We start from the raw sequence: 19,315 nt of genomic DNA, 5'->3' as shown, positions 1-19,315 counted from the left end.
GCAGAGAGTGGGAGCAGGGAGCTTGGGGATGGGGGGGATGAGCGAAATGTGGAGTGTGTAAACAGCCCCCTCTTGTCTGTCTCCCCCGCACTCTCGTTCAAACACTCCACAGAGGTCCAGGACACATACCTTTCTGTAGGTGCCACAGAGTTAGAAGCCTTCAGCTCAGCTCTTAGGAGGAGATGGCAGGAGGGTCCCGACCTTATTTTTGAAAGGAAACTTCTCTAAAAGGGAAAATTAGGCTATGAGCAGCGAAGGTAAAGCCAAGACTGGCTCAGGTTGGAGCAGTAAATGCAAGTGCATTCACCAGAGAGTCCTGAAATCCCTCTTGGTCAGAAAGTGTAAAAAGCCCCCCCTAGGTCCAGAAATCCCAGGAGCGGGAGGAAGCTAGGGGAAGGCTGATCTGGACTATAATTAGGACAGATGATGACATGCGTCGTCCTAGCCAACTGCTCCCCACCAGCCACCCCAGCCTGAGGAGGCGCTCCACCAAGGCTGAAAACTGACCATGACCTGAGGAGTTCAGATGAGACTCAGGCAGGGCCCACCCCCCAGAGAGTCTGAGCTTATTTGGTCTGGGGTGTGGCCTGGGAGGTGGAAGGTTTAGAAGCTCCATAGGTTACTCTGATGTGCAACCAGGATTGAGAACCTGCTGGTCCAGCTAGGACCCGACTTCCATTAAGCTAGTCACAGGAAGCAGGCAGCAGCTACTGGGGACTGTATCGGCTGCAGCGTCTTTCCATGAACCCCAGTTCTGCCTGTCTCGAGGCAAAGAAGAGATCAGTGTAAGACAATAGATAGATTTTTTTTTTTAAACTGAAACATAATTTGTGTATCAGTTCTGTTACTAGATCCCCAAAGTGTTGAGTTTTCTGGGATTCCTATATAAGAGAAACTTAATTCTCTCCATTTAACACTGCCTGAGCTCTGTCTAAGGCTGGGGTAGAAACCTGGCCACCTCTTGGGCCAGGTGGGTGATGTGCGAGGCAGGCTAGGGCAGGCTCCTGGGCATGAGGGAGACGCCACAGGCTGGAGGGGCTGAGTCCATCACCTTTACTTCGGAACTAGCCAGTGTTCTCTCAAGACGACCCCAGGATGCCAGATTATCTCGTTTTCAAGAGAAACCAGAAATGTGTATTTTTATGTGAAATCTTCTAATTTGTAAGTGGCAGCTAACTTAAGTTTTAAAAAAATACTCAGTAAACCAGCAAAGTATGTCTGTGAGCCTTCCCTGCATGACCTTTGATCTCAGTAAGCATTTGGCTGATCAGCATGTGACTAAATGATCACTCACTAATCCCAGTGGCTCCTGACAGGCTGTTTCCCTGCCACCTCAGGGCTGCGGTCAGGTTAGACAAACTTGGCACTGCTTTTCCTAAGCCTGGCACATAGAAGGCTCTCAATAAATAGCTGTTGAATGGAGGGACAGACAGAGTGAATGCCATGAGCCCAGAATTCCCTGTAAGTCGGGGCAGTGAGTTAGCTATAAAATCCAGTTAAGCATCCTGCTAGACAAAAGAATTAACTCCCAGGTGCCAGATTGGTCACTGAGGACTGCACCAAGGAAGGCTTCCGTGTAGCCTGGCACCAGAGATCTGAGCAAGTGAGCGGGTTGCAGGACGTGCTAGGCTGGGAGCCAGCGGGAGTACGTGCAGGGCCCAGTTTTAAGGCTGTTACAATGCAAGGGTTCCCACCTCACCACGTCATGGAAGACGCACTCTCCCTCACGTGCCTGGTCCACGGAGCGTCTTCAGATGTGATTAAAGAGATGAGTATGGTCCTTGGCCCATGGCAGCAGCAAGGCAGACGAAGAACAGCGTGCTCAGAGGGCCAGAGGGACGGCAGGCAGCTAGGGGACCAGCACGAGAGGTGAGTTCATAAAGATCCATCAGAGGGTCTTCAGGCCAGACAGGCCTGGAGGCTCACTCAAGACCTTCAGCACCCGGCCTTGCTCGGTGCCACATGGCTAGGAGTAGGCCCCACCGCCACTGTATACGCTCAGTTGACAGCAGACAGCCTTTAATATTTCCTCCCTTTTCGAGAATCTTTTCTGAAGGTTCACGTTTTCCTTCTGGCCCTGCACCCAAAGGTTGTAAATAAAACGCTCCCCACGTATCCTTGCCATTCCTCGTCACCACAGGCTTCTCTCCCTTTCTTGGCTCTGTTTTTTTTTTTTTTTTAAACTTCTGAACTTTTAAATTTTTATCAAAGATACACATGTTCAGCTTTCAAAGTCAAGTAGGAGCACAAGGCTTATAACAAAAAAGCAACAACCCCCTGCTTCACCCTTTTTCGGCCCAGACCCCGCTCTCCAGAGGCAACTGCTTTCCTTTTTTCTCTTTAAAATTTTAAAAAATATTTTGAAAAGACAATACATTCAAAGAAAGTATATTTAATATGGTTTAAAAATGTAAAACTATAGACAGTGAAATGTCTCCTTCCCACCCACCTCTGCCTCCAGAGATGATAGTTAATGTGTAAACATATAAAAATGTGTGTATTTTCCCCATTTTTTAATACAACTTTTTCTACACCTTGGATGTCTCTAGAAATTCTCCCTCCCTGTCTCTCCAGCTGCACAGTCTTTCATGGTGGGGATAGAGACGTACCATAATTTACTTAACCAGTCCCAAGTGATGAGCGTTTAGGTTGTTTCTGTTCTCTTGCTGTTCAAACAATGCTACTGCCTTGTTCCCGTGCTCAGAGCACATCTAAGCTAAAGCTTTTGAAAAATCTCATGTGATTCTGGTTCCCACATCTTTTTTTTTTTTTGCGGTATGCGGGCCTCTCACTGTTGTGGCCTCTCCTGTTGCGGAGCACAGGCTCCGGACGCGCAGGCTCAGCGGCCATGGCTTACGGGCCCAGCCACTCTGCGGCATGTGGGATCTTCCCGGACTGGGGCACGAACCCCTGTCTCCTGCATCGGCAGGCGGACTCTCAACCACTGCGCCACCAGGGAAGCCCCAGGTTCCCACATCTTTGTGCTGACCTTCTGTCTTCCCCTCCAGAAGCATTTAGATCTTCCAAAGTTTCTCAATAATATGCTTTGCTTTCTCATTCATTGTGGTGGCCACTCAGTGGCCTCTAACTTAGAAACTTATGTCCTTCATATCTGGGAAAATTTCTTGTGTTGCTTTCACATTTTATAGTTCATATCTTTTCTGCTCTTTTTTTCTGGAACATCTGCTAATTGAATAGTGGACCTCTTGGTTTGATCATCTCATTCTCTTATCCTTTTTCTTTTATTTTCTATCTTTGTCATTTTGTTTGACCTTCTAGGAAATTTCCTCAACTTAAGCTTCTAACTATATTGTTGAATCACTTATTTCAATTCATAGTATTTATATATATATAAATTTATTTTATTTATTTATTTTTGGCTGCGTTGGGTCTTCGTTGCTGTGCGTGGGCTTTCTCTAGTTGCAACAAGCAGGGGCTACTCTTTGTTGTGGTGCGTGGACTTCTCATTGCTGTGGCTTCTATTGTAGTGGAGCACAGGCTCTAGGCGCGCGGGCTTCAGTAGTTGTGGCTCACGGGCTCTAGAGCGCAGTCTCAGTAGTTGCGGCGCTCGGGCTTAGTTGCTCCGCGGCATGTGGGATCTTCATGGACTGGGGCTTGAACGCATGTCCCCTGCATTGGCAGGCGGATTCTTAACCACTGTGCCACCAGGGAAGTCCCATAGTTTTAATTTACAAGAGCGCTTTCTTGTTCTCCAAATATTTCTTTTTCATGTATTTTATTCTTATTTCAAGGGTGTGATACTGTTTTCTTTTATGTTTCTGGTGGTAATATAAGTTTCCCTGAAGTTTTATTCTGCTTACTGAACTATATCTATATCCTTTGAGATATTTTTCTTTTCTCTTTGCGTTTGGTCTCTATCTTTCATGTTAGAGTCTTTGGTGATCTTTGACTGGTTATTTGCCATTAAGCGTTAGGCACTGAGAAAGCAGGCAGAAAGCTTTTTGAGTGCGGGCGGGTTTGTGGACTTCATTCAAGGTTATCAGACAGGGCTTAGGCGTTTCGTTGGGAGACTTCTGCCCGCTCATTCAGATCCAGCACACTGGCCACCTTCGGTTCCTTCTCATGGAAATGCTCTTCAGATCTGCATGGCCATTTTTTCCATTGTGTAGGTCTTAGCTCGGTTATTACTTTACCGGAGAACTTCCTTAAATTCATTATCTAAAGAGGCGTGACCCTCTCAGTTTACTTACATTGCTTTATTTTTCTCCATGGCCCTTCTTTAACTCTGATATATTTGTTTCTTTTATTTGTCTCTCTCTCCCACTAGAAAGTAAGCTACTTGAGGGCAGAGTCTAAAATAGGGCCTTCTTCATTAGCACTTGATAAATATTTACAGAAGGAAGAATGGAGGGACAGAGAGGAGGAAGGTAGCTCAGTATCTCTAGGTCTTTCCTCTTGGGCTGGTCCGAGTCTCAGAGGGATCCTCCAGTCCCCTGCCTGGGGGTTAAGCCTGGATCTCTGCGGCCTGAAAGCCAAGGGAGGGAAGGGGGCTGGAAGTCTTGCCATCTGGGATATTCACTTCTGTGTGTTCCTCGATCTCAACCCCTGCAGGGTCCCACCCTCTGCTGTGCATGGTGTCCCAGAGTCTAGACCCTCTCTGTTCACAGACTCCAGAGTGGAATCCCTGTCTCTGCCGAGGTGGAAAAGGGCTCATCCCCGCTGTGCAGGAAGAAGGAGAGGGGGGTTGAGGAGTCCATCTGCTCCTTTTACCTGTTTTCAACCAGCCCCCTGCCTGCCCCGCACCTTCAGAAGTAGCTGGTAGCTCAAGGGTCTGCAGTGTGAATTCGCTTGCTTCCTGTGTGTTTCTCTCTGAGGTTTTGGCAGAGAAAGATGGTGACACCTCCTCATGCTTTCTTTGTGCTTGTTTTGTGTTTCTGTGTGTGTATTGTAACACATATATTTGATATGAAACATACATTAAATTTTCTTACTGCCCTTTTAGTGGAGGGAGCAAAGCTTAACCCATGTGTTCAATTTGCTATGTTTAACTGCCAGTCTGGCCCTGGCCAGACACTCCTGGCCATCTCCCTGGTGTCCACCACGTGTGCTGCAGAAAAAGTCTGATATTTGCTTTCCCTTTATAGCGTAGGCAGCAAAATCACGTAATTTTTCAGAGCTGAAAAGACCAGGCACCCTTGCCATAGGATCTGCAGGATCCCCAGAGAAGGCAGGATGAGGCTTAGGACGGGAAGCCCTTCTAAGCTGAGCCCTTAGGGCCTGTGTGGTGCTCTCATCACCCAGAGCCACTCTCACAAGCCCTGCACTCACAGAGGGCAGCCGCACCCTCCTCCCCAACCAGGCAGCTCTCCTGTCCTCTGCTTGCTTCGGACAGACTCCGCTGTCCTGGGACCTGGCGTACCCCCGGCAAACCCCCAGCCCCACCGAGGGACTGACTCCACCTTTCCCCTGACATAAACACAGACACCATTTTAATCCCTTTCTTCTCTTTCTTTCTTTTTATTTATTTTAAGAACTGTTTAAAATGCAGAAAAGAATGAAAAGTATTATAACATTCACTCACATACTCATCCCCAGAATTGACTGTAGTTAACATTTTTCACACTTTGTCTTTTTATTTTAATCAAAGAAATAAAATATTCCAGTTGGTGTTGAAGTATCCTTTGTTCCCCATCAGCAAACCCCAGTCCTCACCCTCTCCTGAGAGACAACCACTATCATGAATTCAGCATATCTTCTCCCAGAATAGTAAAAAAAACATTTTACAAGCATATATGTTTTCATGAGTAGCATGTTCACAGCGATTGTGAAGCACTCTGTAAACCACATGGTGGTCTGCAGGCCGAATAGGCTTTTAGAAGGACAGTTCTTGGCCCACTTTTTCATTCTCCTTATTAACAGACCACCTACAATATTTCAGCTGCAGCCCTAGGATTTTATATGCATTACAGTATTTAATCCTCATTCCTCAAGCAGTAGCTTTAGAGAGATTGTTTTAAATCACTTGTTTTTCTGGCTTGTTTAATTACTACTATGGCAACAACAACATTTTTTCCTTCCATTTTTAAACTTCATATACATAGTATTTCAGCCTCATTATGGGTTAAATTGAGTTTTATGGGTGGGCCGAGTAACTCAATCGAAATGTATAGCTTTATTTCTCTGGAAAAATTGCTTCCAAGCTTCAAATAGCCAATTACCAGGGAAGTTTTGGAACACTACAAGTTTATGAGTTGGGACCACAGTACTGTTTGCATTGTTCTCTGACTAGTTCATGGAAGGATAGCTGATGTCCCCAGAGAGTTCCTAAGCTTCTTTAGGGCAAGCACTACATCTTGCATGTTTCCCATAACACCCAGCAGGTACCAACCTCAAGAATGTATTCAACAAATGCTTGTTTAATTCCTTCAAAGCCCAGCTACCTTGTCTGCCTCCAGGAAATGGGTGCTGATGGGAGGGTGGTGGGAACCTCTGCAGTAGTCACTAAATCATACACCATCAAACTCAGTGACTCACAGATGGGGCCCAGGAAAACGGTGTGTCTCGTCCAGGTTCACGTGGCTGGCTGGTAATTACAGTAGTAATAACAATATCAGCTATTTTTCTGAGAGCCTAGTTTGTGCCAGCACTGCTCTAGGTGCTTTACATTTGTTAATGTATTTAATCTTCACACACCAAAAATTTAGATAGGTATTTTTATTATCCTCATTTTACAGAGAGGAGACTAAAGCCCAGAAAGGTTAAGCAGCTTGCCTAAGGTCACAAAGCTGGTAAAAATTCAAACCCAGGAGCCTGACTCCAGAGCCCATGCTGTCAACCACTTTGCCATCCTACCTCTAGTTCATGAAAGGCCATGATTAAAACCTGCTGTCTTGACTGTCCCCCAGTGATCCTCTCAACTGGAAATATTTTACATAATAATACAGTGCTGGCATTTTCACTTGCTTCATGTCACATGATCTGTGTTAAAGCCTTGGGCAGTAGGCAAGATAGGTACTTTTTTCTAATGCTTTCATATACATTCTACCAAACTCAAACAATACAGAAAAGTACAAAAGTACAATTAATGTCTCTTGAAATTCTTCCATCCAAACATTTTGGCAAACATTCTTGTAGACATCCCTCTTTGAATACATGTGTGTATAGGTATTTACAGTTTTAACATAATCAGGACCTCTTTCTAGATGCATTTTTGTAACCAAGGGAGTGGTATTATTTCCATCAGCATTGGACAAATGAAGAAACTACAGCTCAGAAAGCAGGCATGACTTGTCAGCTGGAGCGATGGCAAGTGCCAGAGTTGGGACTTCAGTCCCGTGTGGGTTTTTCTGTTTGGGGTAGGTGCTCAGAGCAAAGACCTGCACATATTTTTTGACACCCATTGTTCCTGCTCAGACACTTCCTCCCAGCACCCAGTCTTGGCTCTGAACTGAGTGGTGCTACACCCCTGTTGTTCTGTTGTCTTTCTGGGAGTGTTGCCTACTAAAGAGATTCTAAGTCCTGGGCGAGTAGGAATATTTATACAGCTCTCCATAAGCTCAGTAAAAATGGCAGTCGAGCTTTTGTGTAGCCTAAGTGGTGGTGATGGTGTCCTGGCCCTGTGAAGCGTGAACCCTCCTCAAGGTTGCACCCTGACTACAAATGTGGCTCCGATGTGACAATGTCCTGATGCCGCCTTATCCTTTCCGCACTGGGCAGCACTGAGAGTTGTTTTGAAAAAGTTCAGGGGAAATGGAATCTGATATTTTGGAGGGAGAGATGCTCATTATCTCATCCTCACCAGCTTCCCTTCCTACTCGTATTTTGGTCTTGGGGTTGATATCCAGTTTGCTGAAAATGAAATCATCTATTCAACTCTCAGGCTGTGTTAGTGAAAATGAACTCTAATGTGATTAGATATTAATGCAGGGTAATGGAGGATTGGTATTAAGTTGAAGCCTTCTGATCTTATTACTCCACAAATGCTCCCTCCTTCTCAGGCTGCTGCCCTGCCAGCCCTGCTTCCCCCAGCAGAGGTGGGGGCTGGTGGTGCCAGCCCAGGCCCGCCACGGAGGCTGGGGCAGGAGATGGGAGCCGAGGGGGCCATGGTGAGGAAAGGGAGACTGGTGTTCAGGCCCGGCTCTGCCCAGGATGACTCACAGCGAACCCTCACTTCCTTCAGGGCCTTGGCCTCCACTCCACACTGCGGAGGGAGGAGAGGTCTTCCACAGAGGGAATGATTAGGGGCCTGTCTGCACTCTCAGAGCCCTGAGCATGTTGTCGAGTACCATGAGCTTATGAGAGTCGTTATACCTTCACGTCCAGAAGCACTGGGAGATTTTTTGGATTAGCATAGGACTAGAAATCTAAGAAGAAAAGTCTGCTCCACTCCCGCCCCCTTCTCTACACCAGTCCTGTTTGTGAAACTGGCTGAACCTAATAGTTGTCACCATCTGAGGTCACTTGCCCTGCCTAGTTCTGTTTCCCTTTCCTGGAGGGGTGGTCTGAGAAGCAGGGTGGACCAGCTTTGGTGTGTGCTCCCTGTTGCATTAGCAGCAGGGATGGGACTCTGATGCCCTCGCAGCGTGGACCTTCCTGCTGGAGGAACTTCGGCAGGAACTTCCCCTGACCTGCCGGAGGAAGGATGCAGATCTGTGCTCAGTTACCCTGCTTAGCTCAGAAGTGACCCCGAGGCCTGTGGGAGTGAGCCCAGGCCCAGAGTTGAAGCCCCACAGGGCCTTCCTCATAGGCCCACCCTGGCCCACAGGCTTTCCAAGGGAGCTGCATGGGTCTGGGAGCAAAACACTGAGAAAATGGGCCAGGAGTGCAGGCCCTGGGGATGGTCAGATGGCATCACCTTCATGTATGAATAATAGCCTTTTTACAGAGAGAGTGATATTTCTTATGCTGTTCCAGAAACATGCTTCCAGAGGCACAGACTTTGCACACAGGATGGTAACGACTTTTTTAATGACCTTAAGGGGCCTGGTGTCCAGGCAGCAGTGAATCGGTCTCAGTGGGAAGCTCACAGAGAGAGAGAAGATGGAACACCTGAAAGCAAAGGGGGAAAAACAAACCGCAAATACGTGTATTTTCTTTAGTAGCATTACTTGGTAATTAGACAATTACAGGAAACAGCTTCCCAGCAGCTGGCACTTCCACTGTGTGGACAGAGGAGGGATGCAACAACTGTGAACTCCTCACATTTCTTATGAAAGTATTACTGGCGTTTGCAGCTGTGGATGCTGAGCTCCCCGTGTGTTCTGATGAACTGGGCGGTAAACCGGGAGCAGACTGCCTCCTCTCAGGGGCGGCTTGGGGCCCGCTCGGCTGGGCTTTAAATGAACTGGCCCAGCCCCTGCTGATCCTTGAGGAATGGCTTTTAAAATAGTGGGGCTGCTTTTGAGCCCACCCGGAGACTGGCTGGTCCAGAGACTAAAGTGTTTGGGGGACATATTTGGAAGTGGGAAAAGGGAGAGAGCTGAAGGGAGGCCTGTGGAGAAACTGCCTCTTCTTCCCCAGGTGCCACCACTCGCAGGGGGTGGGGTGAGGGGTTCAGACAGGAGCCTGGGGCTCACACTGCAGCGAGTGCCGCCCAGCCCCGTCCTCCCCTTGCCGTGCCTCAGCTCCTCCTCCTCCCAGGGCTCTCCAGCGAAGTCACTGCCCCCACCTGGACGCATCCATTCAGCCCACAGCCCTCTGAGGGAAGCCCCATCGTGGCCCTGTTACTTCATGAACTCCCCCAGCCTTGGTCACTCCTCTGTTTGGCCCCACGCTTGTCACTACGCGCACGCAGTCTGCCCTTCACGCTTACGTCGAGCTTTATGAGAATCCTGTAGCCTCTGCAGAAGGGCAGGGCGCCGTCTTTGATGAGATTGTAGGGAACACCGTGTGCTCCTGCCCCTGTCCCCACAGTGGGTGGAGCCCTGTCCCCCACACACACACCGCAGGAGGCCCTCCCCGTCCACGTACTGGGCTCTGCTGGCCCCGTGCTGTCAGCAGGGTCAACTGGGTGGTCTAACCAGGCAATGCTTGTGCTTCTCCTCACAGATCCTGGCAATCAGTAACTTTTGAAAGACGGCCGGCCTCCTTCATTCGAATCGTTGGAACACACAACACAGCAAATGAGGTAAGGGTCCCCTTTCGTGAAAGACACGGTGATACTTCCTGGCATACAGGTAAATGCCACATCCTGAGTTAAGTGGAGCTGTTTGTTCCACCCGCTAAGGTCCTGTTGTTTAGACAGCTCGTGACAAAAGAAAGTCTGCTCTTGCACGGTGGGGACATTGTTACCATTTCTGGGTGTCTCTTCACCAGCGAATGGAAGCCAGCTCCTGCGGCTTTGCTTCCGCCTACCAGCCACTCTGCAGAGACCTGGAGAGGTCAAACGCCCTGTCCTCAGAGTCCTCCGCCCTCCCAGACGTCAGCTGTCTCAGGGGTACCTGGGCCCTCTGAGCACGGTGTGTGCAAGGATCCCCAGCCCCGTGGGGTAGCTGAGGCGCACAGTTGCTGGTTTCTTCCGTCGGGCCACCCAGTCCTGTGCCAGCCTGCACATAAGTGTTCTTGGGTGAGCCTCTTCCTCCCTGGCCTGTTCCTCACCTAGGCCCAGGCCTGGATCCCGGGGCAGCAGCCATTCCATTGGGCTGCACTGTTTGTGGATGTTCCGCCACCTTTGGATTTCACGAGGGAAGAGTGGGCAGGTTATTCTCCCCACTTTGGGCTCCTGCGGTCAGGGCAGCAGGCAGGTGAGGTTCCTGGGCCTCAAACATGCTGTTTTACTCTGGAGAAGTGTACTGGGCTCCTCCAGATCAGAGAGGAGAGGACAGTGCCCGCAGTGAGTCGAGAGCGTGAGGAGAGGGCGCTTTGAGTGCTTGCACCAGGACCGTGAGCACAGCCCAGGGCCGCGCCAGGCACGCCGGAACTGCCCCCCTCAGCAGTGTGGATCCCCGCTGGGCTCACAGAGGCACCTCAGGTTCCACTCACACCGTTTAAGATGAGAAGAACATCTGTTTCCATCTTGAACGCAAAATAATCAACCCGTAAGTTAATTATTACTTAGCCTTTCTGTTTCTCAGGCGGGCGTAGAGTAAGCGCCGGTGCTGGTGGGTTGGAGTCTGGCAGGTGACCGTGCTGTAGGCTCCATGTGCTCATCAAGCTCGTGCTTTTACAGTCAGATGTGCTTAGCGTGCACCCCTGAAGACCTACCTGACTGCTGGTTAAAGACCACAGTCATAGGAACAGTAAGGTTGAAACTCGAGGTAATAAATGAAAGGCATAAAATTAGTAACCGTCCTGCAATTTCATCTTAACATGAACTTTCTCAGATCTGTACAGGACCTGCTTCCTGGGCGTGTGACCAGGGCTATTGCGTGGGGCTCCGTACCCAGAAGGGGGCTCAGAGCTTAGGGTTTAATGCTCTCCAGCACCCTCTTGATAGTCTTGGCAATTTTACCTTTGAATTTTCTTTTATAAGGGAAGCCCCCATGGGACAGTGGAGCGCCCACCAGGGCTCGGAGCCTCGGCTGACCTGCAGGCCAGCCCCGCCCCTCCTCACCTTCCTGGGACAGGTTCTCAGCCACCCACCCCCTGACCCCTGGTGCATGGACTTGCCCAGCCTCCCCCTCCTCAGCCTGCCCTGTGGCCACTGCCACCCGCCACTCCCAGTAGGGGCCCCGCACGCTTGTGGGGAGAGTCAGGATCTGGTGTGAGTCCCACGTGCGAGTCCCAGGATAGGGCCCTGGGTGCCGTGAGCACCTGCCCTGACCTAAGGCCCTCCCCCAAGCCTGAGCCCGAGCGAGCGCAGCATCAAAAAGCAAATGAAAACCCCAGGACACATCAGGAGAGACACTGTGGGAGCAAAGGAGAAGCTTTTTTCCTGCCATTTTGAACAAGAGGCTCTACATTTTCATTTTGCACTGAGCCCCACACCACACATCATGCAGCTGGCCCTGGATTCATGCATTATGTTTGTCAAGTCAGAATTCTCCAGGGCACATCAAGGTGCTTCTGGTACTTCAAAAAGTATTTTTAGAAGTGCAAATATTGTGATAATTTATATTCATTTTGCCTTTTTATTTATTTAGAATAAAAATGATACACGCCCACAATGTGTTTCTTGCAGAGAAGAGCTTATAAACAGAAGCCTGAAACGTTTTCTTACCTCTTCATTTCAAAACAAACCTGAAAATTACAAAAGTAAACCAACTGATATTTTTTAAAGCATAAAATTAAAGAATTCTAAACATCAGGTCATAAAAACACTTTTTTTTTGATAATGGAACAAAAGTAAATTTGAATCTGCATTTTAATATATATTTGAGCCCCAAACCAAACATCATAGTTGTTAAATTTTGCCAATAAATCTCGATTTTTCTTACCACTTAAATTAATTATGTATGTATTACTTACTAAATTGGAAAACAATTTGAACTTATCTTTACATAATAGTATATGAAGCTAAAATTAAATATTTTTATTTGCAGTCACTTGTTTCTTATATAATGCATTAAAAAAAGACACATTTTTTTCTTTAATTCCTAAATGGGACTCTGTAATTATCATTTACAACAGAAAGAATTCTTAAGTCAGAGAAGGCTGAGAAGCACTGGAGCAGGTCTGGTCAGAGTCTTTTTCCAGCCCTCAGCCCCAAGCCCATCACCTCAGAGACCAGATGAAAAATAACTTCCCCTTACAGAACTCTAAAGCTGGAGTGTAAGATCCCCTCTCCCTGATGAGTTTACAAAAATATCTGTGCAGGGAGCCCCAGCTGCTTTGGACCTGCCAGTTTGGAGACTGGACCAGCCAGTTTGCATGGGTTGACTTAGGTCACTAATTAACGGGTGACCCGTCATATTTGCCTGATGAGCAACTTGCTCAGCTGCCTTATTGGGTGGGTTATTGATCAAGGAAAAAAGCCTGTGTAGTGTTGCCAACCTGGGAACATCTCAAATCATAAACCAATCAATGACCAGGATTATAAGACAAGATCCATAAACTGTCATTCTCAGAACAAACAAGAAGGCACAAGAGTTGAATTTCACAGAGCACCAAGGATGTAGTGAACCCTCAAAGAGAACGTTCTTTACTGCAGCACACTGGGTTCTGGGCGTCATATCCCCATTCTTAGAGAAGGGCAAGGATGTGGGGCAAAGGTCAGAGGTGTGAGGGAAGGAGGGTGACTGGGGTCGGTCAGGCAGGACTCCTGGGGAGGCCAGGCCTGGGAACCGTGATGGCGCCGATGGCCGGGGAAGGCAGGCGGGGGTCCAGGACAACCCTGGTCCCGAGTCCCATGGAGCCAACACCGTGTCATGAGGAGACAGCGGTCAGGGAGCCTCTTCCTCACCGTGGAGCGGAGGCAGGGGTGCCTCAGTCTGGCCCTGCTTGTTTGCTGAGTGACACCAGTGGCCTTGGTTTAGTCAGAGCCAGGACCTCTTTCCCTTTAGATGCCGAATGTTACCAGCCCAGAGACTGTGTGCGAATTTCAAGAAGCATAGATGGAATTGGTTTCTAGCATGGGAAGGTTAGATGGTCTTTGTGGATAGCGGAAAGAGAAATGTGCCACGTCTCCCAGGTAAGACTGGTTTCTGCAGGTACTGCCCCGCCCGGGAGGGGGGGTCCTCGCAGGGCACGGTGGGGAAGCACAGCTTGGAGCTCCTGAGGGTTGAGAGCGTTCAGCAGAGACCGGCGGCTGTTCGGGCAGCAGGTGGAAAGTGGCCTGTGTGTGGCCAGAGCTGCCGGCAGCTCAGGAACTGCCACGCCTCCAGACATCCCAGCTGCTAGCGGGGTAGCAGAGGTGTCCAGAGCTAAAACTGATGGGGAATTCTTGCCCGATGCGGGCACGTGTCTGTCTTGCCGTAGCCGGCCAGGCCTTCCCACGTCAGGCTCGGCATCTGCGCTGCACGCTGATCCCCACCCCACCCCGGATCAGGGCCAGCTCTCAGGTGACGCAGCCGAGGAGGGCTGTGGACGTTCAGATTTCTTGATCACCTGTTTGGGCACGCTTCTGATTTCCTCAGCATTTCATCCCTGTCCCCTGGGAAGTGCATGTCTGCTCCTGGCATCTGTCTCTCATTTTCCTTTGTGAGCACCACGGCAATGAATCCATTTAATTTTTTAGCTACGTTTACGGCTTCTGTCAATAAATTCCCCTAATGTTTACCTCCCAAAGACTCCACCACTTGCTTCAGTGACCTCCTGCGCCTTGTGTACTCAGCATTTCCTTGTCATTTATCTTAACTTCTTAGAACATTCTCCTTTCGTTGCCTACCAGCGAGTTTGTCATCCTGCTCCTCCTCTCTGCTCTGTAATCCTCCCTGGGGCGTGCTTCTCACGTTTCTCTGCTCTGCCCTTGGATACGATCCTCCCTCTGCCCTTTCGCAGGCTTCTTTCCTGTCTTCCTCTCACGCTTAGCACTAGATGGCAGGCACGTGTCAGTTTGTCTTTCAGCGAGTGCCCCCTCCGTCCTGCTCTCCTTCAGTTGTTTTCATTCATCTGAATCTTCCCAGTGCCTGTAGCCAAAAAGGTCTCCTTGGCTGTTTCCTCCATCACTTTCTCTTGGTCTCAGTCACCAGTGCAACCGCGAGGTCATTCCAGCCCACCTGCCTCAACTGCTACCTGACTCCGAGCTACTCGAGAGGCAGGCATTGCTTCCCTTTCTAAGGCTCTCTTGTCTGAAGGACGTTGGATATGGCCTTGTCAATAGGACCACCTTCGGGTCCTGGTGGATCTGAAGTTTCCACTCATGCCGTGCAGCGGCCGTGCTAGTTCTGATGCAGCTCCTCTCACACACCCTTCATTTTCATTTCACTAGTTACCACGGCAAAGCCGCAAAGGCACACTGCTTTGTCCTTAAGGAGGTCAGGCTGGGTCCAGATGAGGTCTGTCTGTGGACCTATGACAATCCGTTAGTCTATTAAAAGAAATAGAAGTTACGCCTGTTTCTTCTTATGGCTTTGATGAAACCTGGGTTGGAGAACAGGTTCTGGAGTGATTTTTTAGGAGGCAGAGACCTCAGGGGCACAAGCAGCCCCGGGGGTTAGAAAGGACTTGTAGGAAAAGCTAACTTTCTGCAATATGGAAAGACCCGCGGGAAAGCCTTTGCCTAGTCAGTAATAGAGAGTGAGGATGGGGTCGACGGTCTGTAGGCAGCTCTCAGGTCTCCATTTACGTATTGAATTTATATAGCTGAGGAGACAGGCTATGTGGTATTTGTCTTGTATCCTAGCCTTAGCCTGGGCCTGGGGCATGTGAGCAGAGAGTACCTGCTGCCTGAGTGAGCAGATGAATCGTTTGGTCTGTCCGTCCATCTCTCCCTCTCCCCATCAGGCAGCCAAATAAAGGAAAAGATTTAGTGAAACAACTTCTCATCCCCGCGATCCACAGGGATGAACATTACATCATGTTGAAGGACAGAAGCCAGTACAGAAGAATCCATGTAGTAGGATTATGTTCATACAAACGTCAAAAACAGGCAAAACTAAGTTGTAACATCTAAGGATGTGTACACGGAAAAGAAATGATTATTATTAAAGCCAGACTGTGGTCTCCAGCAGGGAGGCTCAGATCAGGAAGGGACCACAGGGCGCCAGCGATTTTTCTGGTTCTTGACCTGCGTGTGGTTTACACGGCTGGTGTTGACTATATAGTTATTCAGCAAGCCATACATTTGTATTTCATACCCCTTTTAGTGCATGGTTTTCACAATAAAAATGTTCTGGTTTAAGCAAAAGGGATACATTGCCGAGGACACCAAAGCTGAGCGACGTTCCGTGACTTGCACACAGTCGTGCCTGGTGTTTGAATCCAGGCAGTTGGCACTTAACACCCAGGCTGCTCTGCCTCCCCAAAGGCATAATAAATGGTAAAGCTTCAGAGATGAGCCCAGCGCTGCCCGGGCCAGTCGTCGAGTCAGGCGCTGGTGAGCAGACAGTCCCTGCGGGCAGGCTTCGTGCACCAGCCGGGCTGGAACCAGGAGAGAAACCCAGGCAGGGCCCTTCCCTGGGGTGGGGTTGCAGCTTCAGCGCCTGACAGAAGTCAACCCACAGAAGGCGCCTTCACCTGGAGTGGGGGTGGGGGGATGCTGCGAGGAGCAGCGCTGGTGGAGGCCGAGTGGTGGAGTGAGCGGAGCAGTGGCGGCTGATGGGGATGGTCCTGAGGAGGGGTTTTGGCCTCTGAAAAGTGGATCAGGTCATCCTGATGGGCAGACAGGGATGAGGCTGTGCTGTGGCGGGCTTGGGAGGGCGGGGAGTGCAGATCCCTCCGTGAGCTCCAGGGAGCTTGCCGCTGGAGGGTCTGCACCGCCGGCACGAGCAGGATGGAGAGTCTGTAAGTGGCTGCTTGAGCTGCCCTCCAGGACCACTCAGCGCCGAGCCTGGAGTGAGGCAGAATTTATTTACAGGCACTGTCAGGCCGGTGAGTGGCTCTGGGCTCCCTGTGCCATCCTTGTTCCCATAGCAACATGTAGCTCTAGTGAAGAAAAAACAAAAAGAAGGAAACAGACTCTGCTTAAAAAAAAAAAAAAAAGCTCCTTCCTGGCCTGGTGACAGTTATTTCCCAGGCCCCACCCCCCCAGGTCTGGTCACTCCCTGTCTGAGTCCCCAAGGATTCCCTCCCCAGCAGTATCCTCCAGAGGATGTCGTCTGAGACACAGCCATAATGCACAGGGTGGGGAGGTATGGAATGAGCTGAGGAGGAGAGAGAAGTGGGTAGAAGGAAGGGAGGGGCCTTGTCCAGTGTGGACCAGGAGACCTTGGCACTGGTGCCAGCCTCATGCCCAACCAGCTGTGTGACCCCCAGCAAGTCACTTCACCTCCCTGGCTCTCAGGACACTTGTCTTTAAAATAAGGAGAGTGAACTAGATCTTAAAGGTTCCTTCCCAGTGAGACAGAAAAAAAGCAGAAAAATATTTAATTTATATTAAATTATATATAAATTATAAATTATATATATATTATAAAAAGGCATCTTTAATAGGCATCTTTATACTTAAATGTCTATTAGGAAAGATTTTATTGGAAAAAGAGAGGGAACGTGACACAACAGGGAGCACGTCATTGTTCCAGACACTCCACAAGCCTTATGCCTGTTGTAGTGGAGCAGCAGTAATCCTGCACCAAACAACCGGCCTGGGAGGAGGTGCACACAGTACCTGAGCAGGTGGGGCCTGGGGGCTGCTGGGCAGCGGGATGGATAGAGACGCCAGCTGGTGAGGATGATGTCCAGCCATGTCCTGCTGCAGAGCCAGCAGTGAGTCAGGCCTGCAGTCTCCCTGCAGCTGGAAGCCTTTGAGACAAAGCAGACACAACGCCTGGATGAAGTGAAAAGCTGCCCAGGGCAGTGGGGCCACCTGTGCGGCCTTGCGGGGAGAGCCAGAGCCCTGGTAAGGCCGTGTCTCCCGGTTCTACCTGGGAACTAGAACATTTCTCCTTTTTTGTTTTAGTTTTTCAAAAATAAAAAGATACCCCTACCACTCTAGGGCCAAATTAATTAAGACAAGGGAGTGAATCACTCCCTGGAACTCTTGAGTGTGCACACATAAAAATCGGTGGTCGGGAGTTCTGGGACTACCTGGGGTGATGTGTTTTCTTTCTTTTTTTTTTTTTTCCTTTGGCCATATGGCATGTGGGATCTTATGATCTTAGTTCCCCAGCCAGGGATTGAACCTGTGCTCCCTGTAGTGGAAGCACGGAGTCTTAACCACTGGACCACCAGGGAAGTCCCTGTGATCTGTTTTGGAAAGGCTGTTTTCCAGAACCTTCCAAGCAGTGGAGTTCCGGTTATTTGTGAGTGCCCTGGCCTATGTGAAGATGGGAAAGTGACATTGGAAAGTTAAAAAAACTGTTGCCGTATATAAGCAGTGTCACCAAGAAGCTTACTCCCATACCTAGTAGGAATAAATACTTGTGCAAAACTATGGGGTTATCCTGTCACCCCTAAGCAATGCTGAAAAGTTGTTGCTCACAAACTGGAAGTGTCTCCCTATGAAATGGGTTCCTTAACTGAAAACCATGTTTTGGGCTGTTCAGATGTACATACGTGAAACTTTGGTTTTAAATTGCAATGTTTTGTTAGAAACACTTGGTCTTCATTTTTAAGGAACAAAAATAAAACATCTCTCCAGTCTAAAGATGGACTCGTAACTTGTTCCTGAGATGAGTGTAAGAGGATGTACTTGTCATTGTCATCAGGCTCAGTTAATGTTTGCTGAGTGTGTGTGTGATGCTGCTACACCACACAGTGCGAAAGGAGAGAGGAAGTCTTCAGGGCGTGTAATTCAGAAGCCACGTCTCTGTGTCTGACCTCTGGGCAGGTATCATTGAGAGGTATCTATTTTATAAAGATGTAAGTGTAAGTTGAAAGCTTGGCTCAAATCCTATTTGTATTGGTTGGCATGAAAGCAATCTGTGAAAATTACTGAGGAGAAACCAGAAAGGCAAGGTAGAGTCATTGATCAACATTTATTAAACTTTCCTGATTTCTGCTACAGTTCACGGTGGACTCTTAGCCCAACTTGGGAAAATTAGCAGAGGCTTCTCTGCTTTTAAAAAGCTTGAAGACACGTTGAACAAAGTGCTCAGGGAATCCCTCTAATGAAAGGCGGCAAACTGGCTAGCCAAGGAATTCGCCTGTTCGCCAAGAAGGGGCCAGCACATTTGTGTACATCCTTTCCAGGGTTCACCCCAGACTATCTCAAACATGTCAAGAATTATGGCTCCCAGAGAGGAAAGGCAGAGTGATAATAAACAGCAGCTACAAAAAAGGACACACGGATGTGACTCAGGCTGCGTCGGATTCATACACACGACTACATTCCAATTTAACTGGCTCCTCTCGGAAGACAGATCCAGAGGCCGTTGAAGCTGGTTCAGCAAAGGTGCCCCTTCGTGAGCAGCAGCAATCAAACAGGCTAATGGGATACATGATTGCCGAGAAGGGAAGGGAAAATGATGCGGCGACTGGGGTAATGGATTTGCATAAATCAGTAGTGTGACTCTGCCCTGTATGCCTCATTCACTTTGGTCACATCCTTTCCAAGGGGTATCGCAGTCTTGGGAAGGCTCGGAGAAAAGAAATTGAATCACACAAGCTTCTGAGCGAAGAGAAACTCAGCACCTGGCTGTTCCACCGAGAGGGAGGCCTGAGGTGCTCGGTGGGGAGAGGAGCTTAGGGGTGCGAGGGACAAGCGGCAGTTTCCACATGGCACCCGGTACCGCCCCTCGTGGCAGTGACGACTCCTCCAGGCAACAGCGACCTCCAGTGTCTGTGTGAAAAGAGCAGAGGCATCCCAGCCTCTCTTCCCTTTGCACCTCTGCAGGGGCGGCAGGCATCTCGGGCCAGCCCCGACCACTTGGCCACCAGA

The 19,315-nt window shown here is 49.2% G+C and overlaps 1 protein-coding gene across 3 annotated transcripts in view; it reads left to right on the top strand.

The window, feature by feature from the left end:
- Window positions 1-19,315, top strand: part of BTBD9 (BTB domain containing 9) — a 409,031-nt gene that overhangs the window by 375,158 nt on the left and 14,558 nt on the right. For all 3 annotated transcript variants that reach the window (XR_014016964.1, XM_081247538.1, XM_081247539.1), the window contains exon 10: window positions 10,009-10,087. Coding sequence is in view for 2 of the 3 variants with exons in the window: in XM_081247538.1 (XP_081103664.1) it covers window positions 10,009-10,087 (79 nt within the window). In the remaining variant the exon portion in view is untranslated. The remainder of the gene's footprint in view (window positions 1-10,008; window positions 10,088-19,315) is intronic.

Source organism: Mesoplodon bidens (genome assembly GCF_964165515.1).
Source record: "Mesoplodon bidens genome assembly, chromosome: 10".
Taxonomy (NCBI): Eukaryota; Metazoa; Chordata; class Mammalia; order Artiodactyla; family Ziphiidae; genus Mesoplodon; species Mesoplodon bidens.
Note: the sequence above shows the minus strand (reverse complement) of the source record. Positions and strands in the feature narration are given on the sequence as shown.